Below are 17,866 nucleotides of genomic sequence, written 5' to 3'. Positions count from 1 at the left end.
TGCAATGTTTAAATCCCCCTTTGCTCTCACTAATCCAGACAGCAAGACTCAGCTAGATCAACATGAACCTTTTTAAACATCATTGCTATACAAAATAGTTCTGCTTTACTGTACATGACAAAAACAGTAACGCAAGAAAATTCTAAACAAAAATTTAGATGCTTTGCTAATTTTACACATTTTAGAACATTTATTACTTTAAAAAGAAAATAGTGATTACAATCCTACACATCATCATTGTTTAATGTAACTATCTACAAAATCTGACACACACACACACAAAACCCTAATCTTACCGTCTTGTGTTTGAATCCAAGAAAATGAGTCTGCAAGTTTAATGCAGAAGCACATGAGATTTTGCAAATCTAGGTTAAAAAGAAGATTCATAATTATTTCTCAGTATTATGCAAGCAAACAGAAAAAATACTATAATTCTGAAAAATATCATTCATATTTCAAACTAATCAAAATCTCCCTGTTTAATAAACTCCAGTTATACCCCTGAGGTTGTACAAATTGATTTCTGCTGAAACAAAACTCCTCTAAACCCAGACTGAACAGCAGGATGTGGATTCTCTGGTAATTGAGCACATCCAGGTCAACAAGGCCCACAAAATGCGCAGGCATACCTACAGAGGTTATGGTCGTATCAACCCCGACATGAGCTCCCTGTGTCATATTGAGATGATCCTCACTAAGAAGGAGCAGATTGCTCCAAAGCCAGAAGAGGAAGTTGCTCAGAAGAAAAAGATCTCTCAAAATAAGCTGAAGAAGCAAAAACTTATCACTCAGGAGTAAATCTGACACAACTGATGTACGTAAATAAAAAAGAAAACTGCTATTACAAAAAAAAAACCAAAAAAAAAACAACCCAAAAACCCACTCTATTCACTGGGTTCCGAAGAGGAGGATCAAAGTACTGTCTTTCATTTAAAAGTCCCTCTCCATAGCATAAGATGGTTTCAGGTTGGCCCAAACCTTTCAAATACATTCAACTGAGGGTAGGCCATCTCTCTCAAACTCACTAAAAGAGGTATGGAAAGGTGATCTTCAAAAAGATCAAAATAAAGGATACAAAACCCAAGCTCTAAAGAAATTTGAAAACTTTGACCAGGAACTGTTGTGTCTCTTTTCTCCTGTTGTTCAAGAAGTATGATTCACATCAACACTTCATTGAAGGGACTATAAAACTGAAGAGAAAGCAATTGATATAAAATGGTCTGAAAGGAATGTTTTCCCCCATACAGCCCTTGAAAGGTACCCAGGGCGAGTGAGTCCTTTAAGCAAATGTAGACCTCCTAAGGTTTGTATACTCACATTGGGCAGGGAATGAGCAGGGTACTGAAACGATGAGGACACCATCTGCTTAAGGCATTCACTCTAAATACATTTCATGGTCTGTAAATGCCTTTCTTATCCCTTCCATGTGCCCTAACACCCTGTACCTCCAACCTCACACTGCCAGATTTTCCATATCCCTTATGACTCCCTGTGCCTCCATCCTCCCTCATCCCCAACAAGTCTCCATAGGCTCCCCTCAGTCCCCAATGAGCTTGCATACATTTGTCAGAGACTAACAAGTCTAATGAGGTTTGACAGGTATCCACATTTACAAGAAGGGAGAAACGCTCCACACCCCCTGCATGCCAACCACTCCCTCTATGCCTCCCCAAATAACCTGGTTCCACCCAAGTTCCCTCAGCAACTCAGCTCCTCTTTGTGCCTGAAAACAGCCAGCTCCCTCACATCCAACATCCATGCTCTCCTCAGTAGCAACAATTAAACACACCAGTTCTCTCTCTTCCACCCAACAAACTTCAGTAGATGCATCAGACCCTGACAAATGTATGCAGGCTCATTTGTGGAAAGATGAGCCAAATGAGATTAATCAGAGGTGGCGTACATGTGTGAATGAAGATATCCAGGAGCCTCCACTCCTCCCCAACAACTCCCCTAAACATCCCAATTCCTCCCAATGTACACACTAACCTCAGTAAGGTAGTCAGGTTCAAAAGCCAAGGTACATTTGTCACACACCAATGAGCCTACTAAATGAGGTTCCTCAGGAGAGAGGGGATAGATGTCTCCCTCCAACATATCTGCTTCCCCATACTCCCTGCCTTAACCCTGCTTCCCTTCTAAGCAAAATAGCCCCCACTATGTAAAGGCCTCACGTGTGTTCAAATCTGAAGAGATTAAATGTAAAGAAACAAGATCTCCACTTAGCAGGTGCTTTGCTTCTGGGGGAGTGTGGAGTGCATACTCTCTGCACGACTACCTCCTGTTTTACACATGTCCCTTCCTAATCAAGAAACTCTACCCTCCAAACTCACACAACACCCAGCTGCCCCACTCCGTGTTCAACAATTCCCCCATGTTGTCTCATCCAACATTCCAATTTAAATACTCTGGAGCTGGGGAATGGAGACCATTTCCCCCACTTCTCTGTATAGTCTTCTGGAGGACAGTTGGCTGGTTTGGCACATCACCCATCTTCTTTCTCCAGGGGCCTGCCAAGGAGGGTCCGCTGTCCTGTGAAATCCTTCTGGGAGCGTGGCCCTTCAAAAGAAGAGCCTTTTCTCCACCCAGCAAAGCCCATACCTGCAGCCAGAGTAGGAAGTTGGGCTATCATGCTGCCTTTTATAGGTAGGACCAATGATCATCTACCCCCAGAGTTAATACTTCCCTCTACTGGAGAGTCCTCACAATGCACAGACAAAAGAGTTTCTCTCTGATGCTCTGCCTAACACCCTGAATACTTCTGCTGCCCTTGCTAAATGTGCTTCAGACTCACAACATCCTGATGCCTCTCAACACTGATACTGACTTCTGTTTATTAAGCTTCCCTCTCACTCTGTTCCTACTTCCCCTCACCTTCACTGCCCCTCTACTTGCCTAACCCCTTTGCCCAAAGCCAGTCTCTTTTCCCTCCCACTCACCTGGCGTCCACCACAGCCTCTGCCACACAACCACTATTTCTCACATTCCGCCACAATTCCTTCATTACTTTCTGTCATCCAAAGCACTTCAGCTACTTTGCAATTCATTTCTGCTGCACCTCCCTTCTACCCTCATCCACAAATCCACCAGCCACCACACATTCTGCCTCATCCCCTTCCTCAAGTCCTGGGTCAGTCTTGTGTGCCCAGCTTCCATGTCCCCTTTCTCACTCCCACTCCACATGAATACAACAGATTCTTGCTGCCTCCTTTCCTCATGTACCTTATGACTTCCATCTATCCCCATCCCTTCATGTCACCCCCCCCCCCCCCGATCATCTCTCTCCTATATTCCCCATATATACCCTATCCCAAATCCCCTCTATTGTGCCACAATAGCCCCAGGCTCCTCCTAGCCCCCCCCCAAATTCTATAACCTCATCACCATCACTCCTCTCTGCTCTTTTTATAAATATGGGTTTTAAAAAGGTCGCAGGCTATGTTACAAAGAGCTTACAATCTAAAACAGACAGGACAGACAAAAGATGGGACTGAAAAACAGCCGGCACCAGTTCAGTGACAGAACTGAGAATAATACTCAGGTCTCCTGACTCCCACTCTACTGTCCTACCCAACAGACCTTTCAAGAAACACTACAACTGGTATTATGGAGTAACCTATTCATAAGGAAAATTCCTTTCTAACTTCCGTCAGTTAGAGGCTGACATATGCCCTGATGCATGAGGGTTTATATCCATTTCAAACTATATTTTCTGGGGGGGAAGGGGAGGGCACTAAGCATTTAAAACTCTTTTAAGGACTTTAAACAGTCTGCAGTATATGTAACCAGAATTCTTATATTTGGAGAATGGTCTAGGATTAGGAAGTTTATGCATGTAGATATACACTAGCTCTGCATTTCCTGATATCTGTATGCTGGCGGCATGTTAAATACATCAGCACTTGGAAAACACTGAGAGAGGCACCTTCCAAATCCTAAAATGGACAGACACATGGATGGTCTTCTCTATCCTGACTGTCCAATTAAGAATGTGTGCGATGCACTGTACCTCAAAGTAGCACCCTGTAACTCCCATATTCATCATTTGAATATCATTGTGATATTTCATATAAAGCATGCCTTGCAAGGTATCATATGAAAGATCACATGCTGAAATTCGTTGTTCTGTCAAAATATGCATATAATCATTGTATATGGAATTATAATATTCTGCTATATGGTTGACACTGAAGTATGCTATGTGTCTCGAAGACGCCCGGAGCTAGCTCTCCAGAGGCACCAAAGGAGGTGACCCATACACAAATGGGTGTTAAGCGACCATCACAAGCCATTGAACAGCAGGGGAATTGTAAACAAGAAATTTATAATTCTATGAGACATTTGAGCAAGCACCACACAATGGGGATTAACTATGACTATAACTCAGCAAGGCCCACCAGGACATGTCTGGGCCAGTATCTTCCTTGGGACAGTGAACTGAGAGTATAAAAGAAGGCATCATAGAATCACAGAATATCAGGGTTGGAAGGGACCTCAGGAGATCATCTAGTCCAACCCCCTGCTCAAAGCAGGACCAATCCCCATTTTTTGCCCCAGATCAACTAAACGGCCCCCTCAAGGATTGAACAACCCTGGATTTAGCAGGCCAATGCTCAAACCACTGAGCTATCCCACCCCCCAAGGTAGGACTTCATGAGACCACCTCTCTCTTTCCCCGCCTATGCTGAAGACAACGAGAACGCTGGGAAGATAAAAACTTTGAACTGAGGAGACTGGTCCCAGGCAGAGAAGGAAATTCAGCTGCATATTAAGAACTGGAACCTGCATTCAATATGAAATGGGGTGAGAAAAGCTATTTGATTCAAATCTTGCTTAGTCTGAAAGTTTAGGATTTAGAATGCATGTTTACTTGTTATTTTCTTAGGTAACTACTACTAGTTTGATTACTATAATCAAACTACTACTTAAAATTTATCTTTCTGTAGTTAAGAAACTTATTTTAATATTTTATCCTTACCAGTGAGTTTGTCTAAAATGCTTGGGGAATCTGCTCAGATTATAAAGGCTGGTGCATGTCCACTATCCTTTGACGAAGCAGTGAACTAATTAATGAGCTTACATTGTTCAAGAGAAGGTCTTGTGTAGTGCAAGACGGTCCATTTCTGGGGTGCAAGGCTGGGGAGATTTGCTAGTGATTCTCCATATATGGTTCATGTGTGTCTTAGAGAGTATTCATGCAACTTAGCTGGGTGTGTCCCTTGCATGTTGTTAACTGAATGATCGTAGCATCTGGAGAGGTTTGCTGCTTGTCACTAGCAAAGCATCATGAGAGACAGCCCGGGCTGGAGAGTTAAGGGGGCACAGTGGTCCCACTGTTCCAGGTTGTACCCCGGGGGTCCCATCACAGTAAGTATGTCTTTATGTGAACTTCTTACTGCTGCAAAGGACAGAGTTGGATCAACTGCTATATGAATATGCACAAAGCATTATAGTTTTGGTCCCTGGTGAGATGAAAGTGTGTGTTATGGATGGATAAGGTTGTCTCTTAGGATACGTCTATACAGTAGAACCTCAAAGTTCAGCAGAGTTACGAATTGACCAGTCAACCACACATCTCATTTGGAACTGGAAGTACGCAATCAAGCAGCAGAGACCCAAAAACAAAAACTGTACAGTGCTCTGTTAAATGTAAACTACTAAAAAATAAACGGAAAGTTTTAAAAAAGATTTGACAAGATAAGGAAACTGTTTCTATGTTTGTTTCATTTAAATTAAGATGATTAAAAGCAGCATATTTCTTCTGCATAGTAAAGTTTCAAAGCTGAATTAAGTCAATGTTCAGTTGTAAACTTTTGAAAGACCAACCATAACGTTTAGTTCAGAGTTATGAACATTTCGGAGTTACAAACAACCTCCATTCCCAAGATTCTACTGTACTGTAATTGGAGGTGCAATTGTAGCTCAGGTAGACATACCTGCTCTAGTTTTAATCTACCTAGCATGCCTAAAAATAGCAATGGCTTCAGCATGGGCTAGAAACATGATTACAAACCCAGGACTCCAGGTGCCCTTATACAGCCACACTGAAGCTCAGCACTACAGCAGCTTCCTGTCTATTTTGATCTGTGGTAAGCAGACGAAAGCTTGCAGCTTGGGTAGGCATACATGAGCAGCAATCCCATCTGCAACTGCAGTGTAGACATATCCTTGGTTGTTTTTTTATCCAGGGCATCATCGCAAGACCAAGCTAGATCTATACAACACTCAAAATATTCTTAACTTCCAGTTTATGGGTGTGCATTAATGAAGACAGTTAAGAGTAACAGCATTGACTACTTCCATAATTTTCCCCTTACCCACAGACACACATGAAATGCATGACTAGCACTCTCAGCCTTAACTATTAGCTAATGATATTTGGGTATGGACAGCTTCTATGCAGCAGTGCACACAAATCAAAGGAAGACTCTACAGTTAGGTGTTAACTGATTGCAAAGATTCCAGACCCATGTGGCAACTTAAAGAATGGAATATCTGTGGAGGCTATTTCATTATTTAAAACATTTTTCTCTCTTCTGATCTTGAGAATCAAAAAAAATATTGTACCTGAAAAAAGATAATGCACAGCATCTATAGTCAGAAATAGCTGGTCTAGTAGAGTTGGATTATCATTTTAATAGAGAGAAAAAGAATCAAGTATCTGCACAGGAAGACCTTGTATTGGCACCAGCTAGAAATATGATAGGGGTGATTCAAATAAATAAAAAAAAAAGGGAGGAGGAGAAGTTCCAGAACCTGGGCAATAGTTGGGCAAATCACCAGAAGGATGCTAAGCCATTTTAAAGCCAGCTAGTTTTCAATGGTTTCCCCAAACGCTTTGATTTTGTTCCTACTCTCAAACCCTTCAACAATGGATAAAATTATACTTTGTCAAAGGCCCTTAATAATATGAAGTACTCACATTGCAGTAGAAAGGATGCTGATGCTGCTTCTTCTCTTTCTTTACCTCAGGTTCGGTGTCCATGTTTGAGGTTTAAAAGAGATGAAAAGGACTAAGAAAGCTACAAAAATATTTATAAAGTATTACTTTAGCTGGATGCAAGACACGAGAATTCTGGTTTAATCTGTCAACATGTTATAGTAACCGGGAGGGGCGGGGGGAGGGGACGACACTTTTTGGCCTGAGGGCTGCATTGGGTTTCGGAAATCGTATGGAGGGCCAGTTAGGGGAGGTTGCAAGGCATGCCCCAACCAACCCCCCCGTTCCCTAATGGCCCCCTCAGGACCCCTGCCCCATCCACCCCCCCTGCTCCCTGACCGCCCCCGGAATCCCCACCCCAACCAACCCCTCCTCTCATTCCTGACTGCCACCCCGGGACCCCTACCCCATCCAATCACCCCTTCTCCCTGTACCCTGACTGCCCCCCCGGGACCCCTGCCCCATCCAGTCACCCCCCTCGCCCCATCCAATCCCCCCCTCCTTCCTGACTGGCCCCCCAGGACCCTGCCCCCATTCAACCCCTGTTTCCCGCCCTCTGACCGCCCGGACCCCTATCCACACCCCCTGACCACACCCCCAAACTCCCCTGCCTTCTATCCAACACCCCCACTCCCTGCTTCCCTTACCGTGCTGCCGGAGCACCAGTGGCTGGCGGTGCTACAGACACACCACCAGGCAGCACAGAGCACTGGTCAGGCTGGGCTCTGCAGCTGCGCTGCCCCAGGAGCTCGCAGCCCTGCTGCCCAGAGAATTGTACCGGCGGCGCAGTGAGCTGAGGCTGCGGGGGAGGGGCTGTGGGCTAGCCTCCCGGGCTAGGAGCTCAGGGGCCGGGCAGGAGTGTCCCGCGGGCCGTAGTTGGCCCACCTCTGTTATAGTAGCTGGGTATATGCATATTTTAAATGTTTGGGTTTTGGGTGTTTTCTTTTCAGCAACCTGGAAGTTTAGCTTTGAATTTCCAGGCTAATTATTGTGTTTTGAGAACATCAGTGTTTCATTAAGAGCAGGCCTCAAATTGGGGGGGGGAGGGGGGAGGAGGAGGCACTCTCCCAAGCCCTACCCACCAGGCATAATATACACACATCTAAACTATAATCACATGCTCTGCCACACTTCTCAGGTTTTACCTTTTCAGATACATGTATGGACAGAGCCAGATTAAGGCACAGATATAACAGCCATGTGTTTAGGATCCCAGCTTCCAGAGACACATGATATCAGAATCTAAGATTACATTTTAAAAAAATGTTTCTGGTTTGTACAGTTGTGAAGAAAAGCCTGAAAATCTGAACCATATTTAACCAAACTCAGATTAGTTTGCCAGATTGTGCAAACAGACTCCAGCAGAGAGCAGAGCAAACAGCCTTTACAGCCAGTAAGGAAGCTACCTGGCCTCCGTATGTCTACAGAGCATTTTGGAGTAAAGTCTCCCAGCTTGGGTCCAACAGACTTGGGCTAGCGGGGCTAACACTATTATTCCAAAAATAGCTGAAAAGACTGCACTGTGAAATCGTGGTTATGGCTCTGAAGCCTAGGGCAGGGGATGGTCTTCAGAGCCAGAGTTCCAGCCTGAGCCACAACTTCACAGTGTTGTCTATACAGCTATTTTTAGAGCACAACTATGAATCCCACTAGCCCAAGTATATCATCCTAGACTGGGAGGCTTGCTCCAAAATGCTGCACACATACCCACATCCACTACCAGAGCACACCAGGTCATACTATTGTCAGTTACTATCCCAACCATTGCTGTCCCTACCACTACGGACACCTGGGAAGACAAGAACGGCCTGAGCCACTTCAGCTACCTTCTCCAAGAAGCTAGGTGTGATGTACTGTACCTCAAAGTAGCACACTTTAACCCCATATTCATCATTTGTATATGGTTATATTTCATATAAACCATGCCTTGTCATTGTTCTGTCAAACTATGTATCAGGGTGGAAATAAATCAATACTTGTTTTTTAAATCAAAAAAATATTTTTATTTAAATTGGATTTTATAAATTTTAAATTATTTTTTTGATAAAAATGCTTTTGAGGAAAAAACCTATCTAAAAAACAGTTTTAATTAAGATACAATATAGCTCAAAGATATCTCATTATGGAATAGGAATTATAAATTCTAATTCTATAGTATCAGACAATATATTCATGTAATGTTTAAGAAAAGTTTTGTAAATGAGTTCCAATAGTTCATGGATTAGGGATCCAATCGTATGGGGTTCCAGGGGCTTCTGTATAGATTATTTAGGTTAATCTTTCTATCTACCCAATGGGACTCAGTGCTCAGTCTAGAAGATATCATCAGAGATGCTTAATTTTGCAGTTCTCAAACTGTGGATTTGTGTCTCCAGAGATAACATGCTTGTTAACAGCAAAAATGTTTTAAAATAAATAAACAACATATAAAGGTGAGAAATAACAGACCTCAACCCTATTGTCGCTCTAGAAATTTGTGTACACAGAGTCAATCCCTTACCTCTCTCTAAAAGTGCAAAGTTTCAAAAAGTTCAATGAATAGAAGATTGTTGGGGGCGGAATAAATCTGGACAAGGAGAAGAAGTCTGGAGATAAATGTGAGAAGAGAGGGACAGGCAGTAGAAACACAAGTGAAACTGTTTGAGCAGCATATTCCAGAAGTCTTGAGGTCTTTCTGAGTGTAGCTTTCATTGATTTAAGATCTACAATACCATTCTCTCACTAGAAGGGAAAACCCCAGTTTGGGAATATTTCAGTGAAATTCCTCTACCTGTGGGTAAAACAAACATGCATGCAAAATGCAAACAGTGCAACAAAGAAATGCAAGGCCTGATCGCCCGAATGAAACAACATCATGAGAAGTGTTCCTTCTCAAGAGGAAGCTGCATTGAACATGTCTGAACATGCAGGATCTTCAGGTTGGTAAACTTTTTTATTTCATACTTCTTTCTTAAGGACTGCCTGTCCTCCTTCTGAACTATTCTTGAATTCTCATGTTTGAGCAAAACATATAGTTTTCACTCTATGGTATTATCATTTTAGATGAAGTCGTGATCAAAAATAAATAGTTGAAATAGGCAGGCCTTCCTTTACAACTTCACCTTTAAAGTAGTACTGAGTGTCAGTGAATGCAATGAATAATACTAAATAAGCAGTATGGTAATAATAATTAAATAACTGCATTGACTTATTTTGTTTAGGAGAATCCATCCTCAACATACAGGATTCTGAAGACTATCCACCTTCAAGATCACCATCATTTTCTATAGTTTCAGAGTTATCTGCCAATGATAGTGTTTCAATCACATCATGTATGTCTCATAGCCACAGTAGCACCTGCAGCAAAAAGAAAAAAAACCCTCCATAATCCAGAAACAACCCTAGATAAATTTCTGATAAGAACCAGCAGATTACAAAAAGAGATAATTGATAAAAAAAATTGCCTGGTTTGTTTATGCAACAAACTCCCCTTTCCATATGATTGAGAACCCACACTTCATTAACATGGTTCAGACCAGGATACAGTCCACACAGCAGAGCAGATGCCGTAGGCAAATTGCTGGATAAAGTTTATGAAAGAGAAATTGAGCAGTGTGCAAAAGATCTAGAGGGTAAAATTGTTAACCTGAGTCTTGATGAGTGGAGCAATGTCCACAATGATCCTGTTGTATGTGCTTGTGTGACAACAGAAGAAGGGAATGTCTTCCTTACAGAAACAATTGATACATCAGGAAATGCACACACAGCAGAATACTTACAAGAAGTAAACAGTAAAAACTATAACAAACTGTGAAAAAAAACCTCAAACGTCTGGTACGCAGCTTGGGTCACAGATAACACTACAAAATGTATCCAAAAGGAGAAGAAATTATTTAGGAGTGAAGAGAGTCCATTTGATGCAGTGCCTTCCAGAAATAACACTGTTGAAATTGCAAAATACTTCCCACTTTGCAGCAGCTGCTCTGAAAAAAGTGGGAGGAACCAAGCTAACTCTCCCACAAGACCGTGATGGAACTCAGTAGTGGATGGTTTTGAGCACTATATCAAGAACTGGCCTAATCTGGATGACAGTTTGTGAACAAAAATCGTGAAAAAATAGACGGCACTGTCACAGCCAAAGTTCTCAACATTGGGTTTAAGAGAAATGTTGAACACATGCTGAGTACCCCTGAAGCCTATTTCTGTAGCCTGGAACAAAGTGCAGGGAAATTGCTGTTTATTGCTAATGCTGTTGAAATTTGGAAGGAACTGAGTGAGATCTTAAAAAGAGAAATGAGAGTTAAAATTACAAGCATTAAAAAAACGAATGGGACAAGCACTATCTCCAGCTCCTTTCTTGCAAATATTCTCAATACTTAGTACCAGGGTCAAATCTTAACTACTGAAGAAAAGGAGTTGGCTATGACATGGACATCCAGCAATCATCCCTCCATAATGCCAACTATAATAAACTTCAGAGCTAAGGGTGACCATTCAAGAAATATAGGTTTGCTGATGTTTTAAAGGAAGTCACACCAGTGAACTGATGAAGTCACTTAAGCACTTGGATTCAGAGACCGTTGAAGTGATAATCTCACTTTTAACAGCAGTAGCTTCTTCTGCTGATATAGAAAGAATATTTTTCTTCGTTTGGACTAATTCATTCTAAATTGAGAAGTGGTTTGGGACCTGAAAAAGCAGAAAGCTTCTTTTTCTTTTCTAGATTATGACAAACAGGAAAATGAAGGTGAAGACAACTGAGTTAGCTGCAGAAGCCAATATTTTAAGTTCTCATGTTGACCTGGCTGACATAGTCGATTTAATTTTTGTTTTACTTTAAAAAAAATTCGTTAACTATTTTAGTTAAAAGCAATTTTAACAAAAACAAACATGATTTTAAGAAACTTGAATGTTTAACTAAATTCAAAAATTCATATGCTTGTTTTGTTAAAATATTATGTGTTTGCTGTTGAAGAAAAAAATCCAGAATACATAACGTTGCTGTTTTAGTTAAATAAAACAATTTAAATGTCTGTCTGGTGATGTTCTCCTCTTAAAACAGCGTGGCAAGAAAATCCTCCAAATATTAATGATTAACCTATTGAATTGAAGATAGATATTTTTGAAGTTATTGGGAGGTGAACTGTTTCAATTACCTTTATTAAATGAATAATCAAACAATCATTCATTTTCTGATATAGCTGTAAAACTAATCTGAAAAGTTTTCAAAATAAATCACTTTAAAAAATATATAGTGTGTACCTTCTCAAAAAATGAAGTCTATATCTATCTCTGAGTTGTGAAGACTATGTATTAAGGTTATAACCACCACCAAGAACGCACTTTTATGTAGAAATCCATGATTAAATCAAGTCTTCCTGATTAGTGATTTAAATCATGATTTAGATCAATTTGATTTAAATCAAATCCACCCTATGTATATCAATATTGTGTATGAAGTTATGAGATTTTGCTATATTTTGTTATTCAAATATGTTGTGAGTTTGGGAGATGCCCACTGCTAGCCTGTCAATGACAACAAAGGAGGTGAGCCATACCCAAACAGGCATTAAGCGACCATCATGAGGTACCGACCAGCAACAAGAACGCTGGAAAGAAAGTCTTCAAACTAAGGAGACTGGTCCCAGGCTGCAAAGGAAATTCAGCCTGTGTATTAAGAACTGTAATATGACTGCAACATCCAGTGGGCGTGAGAAAAGCTGTTTGATTCAACTCTTGCTTAGTCTGATAAAGTTTAGAATTTAGACTGCAATTTTGCTTTTATTTCTTTTGTAACCATCTTTGTCCTATATGCCTACCACTTATAATCACTTAAAATCTATCTTTCAGCAATTGATAAACTTATTTTAATGTTTTATCCTTACCAGTGAGTTTGTCTAAAGTGGTTGCGGAATTTGCTGACGTTACATTAGCTGGTGCATGTCCATTATCCTTTGATGAAGTCATGAATTAATTACTGAGAAGGTCCTGAGCAACGTTAGACAGTACATTTCTGGGGTGCAGGATCGGGGAGGGGGGGGGGATTTGCTGGTGTTTCCCTCTGTATAGCTCATGAGCGGCTTGCACAGCATTCGTTTAACTTATCTGGGTGTATCTCGCATCCTGGTGGCTAAGTGTTAACAGCACCTGGAGAGATTTGCTACTGTCATTAGTCAAGCATCATGAGAGACAGCCCAGGATGGAGAGTTAAGGGGGCATAGCAATCCCAACTCAAGGTTGTACTCCGAGGACCCATCACACTAGGAGACAATGCAAGCACAGGAGATGGGGAGTGGTCCCCCATTTTCCTGCTGCTGCAAGGCCACACCATGAGCAATATGGATTGCCATCCCCACCCTGCTTTGAGCAAAGAAAGAAGTGGTGGTATTTTCTTAAAAGCCATCGAAGTGGCACCAACAGGAGCTCTCACTCACTGCGAATTGTGCAGAAATTCCTAGGATCAGCTCTCTCCTCTGACACATTTCCACCCGCAGCATCAACGTTTAAACTGTCAGCGGCCGCCCCCCCCCGGCGCGCTGCAGGCACCGCTGACTACAGGCCAAGTGAGAGGGGAGCGCGAGACAGCGGCCCCCCCCGCCGCCGCCGCCGCCGCCGCCGCCCCGGAAGGGTCCCGGGGGCTCATCGCCGCTTCCCGCCGGAGCTGCAGGCCCCGCAGCAGCAGCCTCCTCCGCTCCCTAATCGCTGCCGCGAAGCCGCCGGGGCCGACCCCCGCTCCGGGATCCGGGCCAAGCCGGGACAGCCACCCGCGGAGCGAGCCCCGGGCTGTTGTCGGCCCGGTCGGGCGCGGTCCCAACCGCCTGGCCCGCGACTCCGAGCGCGGCAGCAGGCGATCCCGCCCCCGCGGAGACGGGACCGGCCGGGGCGGCTCCCCCCGTTGGAAGCGCGAGCGGGGGGCGGGGAGAGCAGCCCTCATCCCGCCCAAGCGCCGTGTCTGCCGCCGCGCCCCCGACACTCACCCCGCGCCCCGGCTGCGGCTCTTCGGCCCGCCGCCGCGAGGAGAACTGCAGGGCGCATGCGCCTCGCCCCTGCGCGCTGCGTGAGGGGGTCGGATCTGGGGATGGGGGGTGGAAACCTCCGGACCGGAATCCCCTGCGGCGGGAATCGGATTCTGCTCCTCGCCCTCCGCCGGGGGCTGGGCGCCCGCCACACCGCCCCGCCTGTGCGCGGCCCCGGGCAGCAGCGGGCGCGGGGAGCCGTGGGGCTGTTGACGGTTACCGAGAGTCAGGGGCATTTCCTGGGGCCGCGGGCGGGATTCAGCACCGCTCATGCCGGCGTGTCTCTGGTGGTTTGTGTTAAAGGTCCTGCTCCCGGTGAGGAGCATCTCAGCTTTCCTGGTCGCAGGCCGGGCTCTTCTAGCCCCAGTGGCTGTGGAGAAAACTTTGAAAATGGAACCCCAAATGCCCACAAACAAGGCGGCAGATGAAAAGCACCCCACATGGAGCATGTTTAAAATATGATTTAAAAGTTGCATACATGGCTGAATGAATGCACCGATGCAAATGGGCATCAAGTATTAAGTTACTGTGTACATTATCTTGATGTCAGTGGTAGGCCAGTAAATGCATTTCTAGATGTTCAAGTTATAGAAGACACATTAGCTGCATCTGTGACAACCCACATCTTAGAAGAGTTAAATGCTTGTCAATTGGACCCCAAACAGATGGCTGCTTGTGCATTTGATGGAGCTGCAAAACTTCTCTGGAAGACATGGTGGAGCACAAGCTTTGCTCAGAGAAAAGTGTAAACCCTAGTCTCTCTGTACACAACTGCAGAGGCCATCTGCTCCACTACCATTAGCAATAGCTGCAGAATCTTCAAAAACACATTTCAAAAAGCTATAAATTTAATGTCTTCATTATATTCTTTTTCAGCAAGAGTCCAAAAAGACTGAATAGCTTGGAAAATATAGAAGATACACTGGGACTGAAGTTCATATTAGTCCAACCTGGGAAAACCCTCTGGCTTTCTCATGAGCGATCCTTGGCTGTTGTCTTAAAAATTACTCCAGGCCATTATTACTGGCTTTGGAAAGTATCTACCAAGATGCGATGGATCTAAGTAGTGAGGCTGGTGGATTACTTTTGCTACTATGTTCAGAGAAGACTATTGCCATTCTCTCTCTCGGGCCGTTAAACAATGCCATCCAGGCATCTGCTACAACAGTAGTAGATCTTTGTCCAGCAGTAGAAGCTACATTTGGATCAATCAGAGAGCTGTCCATTGAAAAAGTACTGGAAGAAAGCAAGACTTCAGTCCGAAGTTGACTAATGAAGGCATTTATATTGAATCCTTAAGTGAAGAGGACAAGAAGTGTTTAAGACAACTGAAAAAGTACATAGACTTGATTCTTAAAAATCTACAACAGCGACTTCTAGATTCTACTCAACCTCTATGTAGCTTTTACAGATGCCTGTCCTAGAAAACACAGACAGTTGAGTGGAGTGAGGCACTACCAGCAATGGGGCTGCCATGGGATCAGGACAGAATAGAGAATTTGAACATAGAATGGAATATCATACGACGAATGAATGAAGATTTGACTTCAACTTATTTTTTATCATCACTAGTGGCTCGACCCGATCTTTATGCTATGTTTCCTGGGATGAAAGAAGTAGGAATTCATCTCTTGCTACTCCCAGTCACAACAGCTACAGTTGAGCGTTCTTTTTCATCATTGAATAGAATTTTGTGTTCTGAAAGAAGTTGCCTTCTGCCTGATCATATGAGTGAACTAATGAGCATATCAATTGAAGGAATGGAAGTTCCAGACACACGAGAAGCCACCAGAGATGACCGCATTGCATTCAAGAAGTTAATTAACTGAGTTGTGCAAAATTATAACAAGAAACCAAGAAGGATGTAGATGTAGTGCTTCATAGAAGGCTTGAGTAGCCAACTTTAATTTGTGTGATGATTTTAAAACATGAGTAAAATCTAATAAAATGGTCATAAAACATTTTTCAGTTTTTACTATGGTGCCATATAGCCCACCTTCACCCTCACAGTCTCACCCCTCATCAGCCCTGACACCCCCCGCCGTAAATTCAAACACCCCCCCCTAATTTCAATTCCTTGGGAAACCACTGATAGCGGTTACAGTGCACTCCAACTAAAATATTGTTTCAGTACTGGTGCTGGGTTTTTATATGGTTTTATGTTTGCTATGTCTGCAGCTGATCAAAAATATATGAATATGGTTTGGAAACTGTTTGTTAGTTTTGTTGGCATTCATTGGGCTTTTATTAGATTACAGTTTGCCTTTGGTTCTGAATTCTAAATAAATAAGATATCTTTGGCACAAAATCTTTATTTTTAAATGATTTTACGGTGCCAGTTTTTCTTTGTTATGATGTATAAAATGTTTGGGGTTTTGTCATTATTGTAATTATCGTTGCTGTAGTTGTTGATTTCCCGCTTGTTTTTTACCTTAGCAATATCATATCTTTAAGATTAAGGCCTTGTCTACGCTATACAGTTTTGTCGACAAAAGTCAGGTTTCGTCGACAAAACAGTGAAGGTGTACACACTACAATGCTCCTCTGATTGATATAACTCTTTTGCTACACCAGGGGTTGGTAACCTTTCAGAAGTTGTTCTGAAAGAAGAACTTCTACAAGGAGCTGCATGCCATCCTCAGTGATGACCCCACCTCCATTACCGAAAGCCCCATGGATACTTCAGGGGAACTGAAGGCAATGGCCAGCAGAGTCAATCTCAAGGACAAAGTGGTGGACAATGAGGTCGAGTTGGAAGAGGATGTGGGACAGGTGACAGGCTCAGCCGGTGGCATGGCAAGCCAGGATCTCATTTTGACTCTGGAGTGGTCTAGCCAGTCCCAGCAGTCCATCTCTGGCATTCCAGAAGCAGGAGAGGGGAGCTCCATTAAGTACTCATTATGCTTTGATACTGCATGGCTACATGAGGTAGAGGTATCCTTGATTTTGTTACATGGTGCACGTGGGACAAGGGATCTACATTAACAACACTAGGTACTTTTTGCATCTGCTTCGCATTCCCCTGTGCAGCTATGCAGTGGGGGCCCAGCGGAAAAGTTTGTTAATGCACACCAAGATCTCCCAGGAATTCTCTAGAATTTTCTAGGAAACTTTCCTGCAGATAGTCTGAAATCATCTGCCAAAGGTTCCTTCTCAGAGCTGTTTTCTTTCTTCCCCATTGTAGGAAACTTTCCCATGCCAATCGGCAATTACTTCTGGAGTAACCAAAGCAGCACACGGGTGAGCAGCATATGGACCCGATCTGAAGCCACACACTTGCAGGAGATGCATCCTTGGATCATCAGTTACCCTCAGTAGTGTGATTTCAGGTTTGATCACCACCATCTGTGGAAAACGGTGCTAATATTCAGAATAATGTCCCCAGGTGCTTGTATGGATCCCCTTCTCAAACTACCCAGACCCTTTGTCACATTTTGCAATCCCCACCCCCAGTCCCACCAGGCCAAACTAACTGTGTTTAGTGCTCTGGCCATGCTGCATGCTTGCCAAGGGAAAGTGAGAAAGAGGTGTATAACTTTTAAGATTCAAGACTGAATGCACACACAATACTGTTTCTTTTGCTTCTGTAGATGTGCCCTTGGGGGCCAGCTCCTATATCCTGGTGAAGTGCCTCTGTCAGATAAGGAGGCGAATGAGGAGGAGTAAGGAGGACATGTTTCGTGAATTGCTGCAATCTTCAGATCAGGCCAAGAGCGAGCACAGAGCGTGGAGAGAGACCATAAACGAGAAACTAGAAATGGATAGCCAGGAGAGGAGACAGGCTCAGGAGCAAGTAATAAAGCTCATGCAGGACCAAACAGAGATGCTGTGGTCCCTGATTGTGCTGCAGGTAGAATGCATGTGTGCTCAACTCCTCCTGCAGCCCATACAGAACTGCCTTCCTTGCCCCTCCTCCCCCATTTCTCTCACT

The 17,866-nt window shown here is 43.4% G+C and overlaps 1 protein-coding gene across 5 annotated transcripts in view; it reads right to left on the bottom strand.

Annotated features, from left to right (window-relative positions):
• Positions 1–14,204, bottom strand: part of LOC102935237 (histone acetyltransferase KAT6A) — a 62,259-nt gene extending 48,055 nt beyond the window's left edge. Inside the window, exons 1-4 of one of the 5 annotated variants that reach the window (XM_037893416.2) lie at positions 13,897–13,968; positions 12,805–12,871; positions 6,923–7,022; positions 297–365 (exon numbers count right to left, since the gene is read on the bottom strand). In XM_037893416.2, coding sequence (XP_037749344.1) covers positions 297–365; positions 6,923–6,985 — 132 coding nt within the window. In that variant the 5' untranslated portion in view covers positions 6,986–7,022; positions 12,805–12,871; positions 13,897–13,968. Of the gene's footprint in view, positions 1–296; positions 366–6,922; positions 7,023–12,804; positions 13,067–13,353; positions 13,427–13,896 lie in introns of those variants that run through there. The other 4 variants (XM_037893415.2, XM_037893414.2, XM_037893417.2 and 1 more) reach the window with 4 other exon arrangements.
• Between the last annotated feature and the right edge of the window lie 3,662 nt (positions 14,205–17,866).

Source organism: Chelonia mydas, chromosome 2 (genome assembly GCF_015237465.2).
Source record: "Chelonia mydas isolate rCheMyd1 chromosome 2, rCheMyd1.pri.v2, whole genome shotgun sequence".
In the NCBI taxonomy this organism is placed as follows: domain Eukaryota; kingdom Metazoa; phylum Chordata; order Testudines; family Cheloniidae; genus Chelonia; species Chelonia mydas.
The sequence above is the reverse complement of the archived record's forward strand: the minus strand, read 5'-3'. Positions and strand labels throughout refer to the sequence as shown.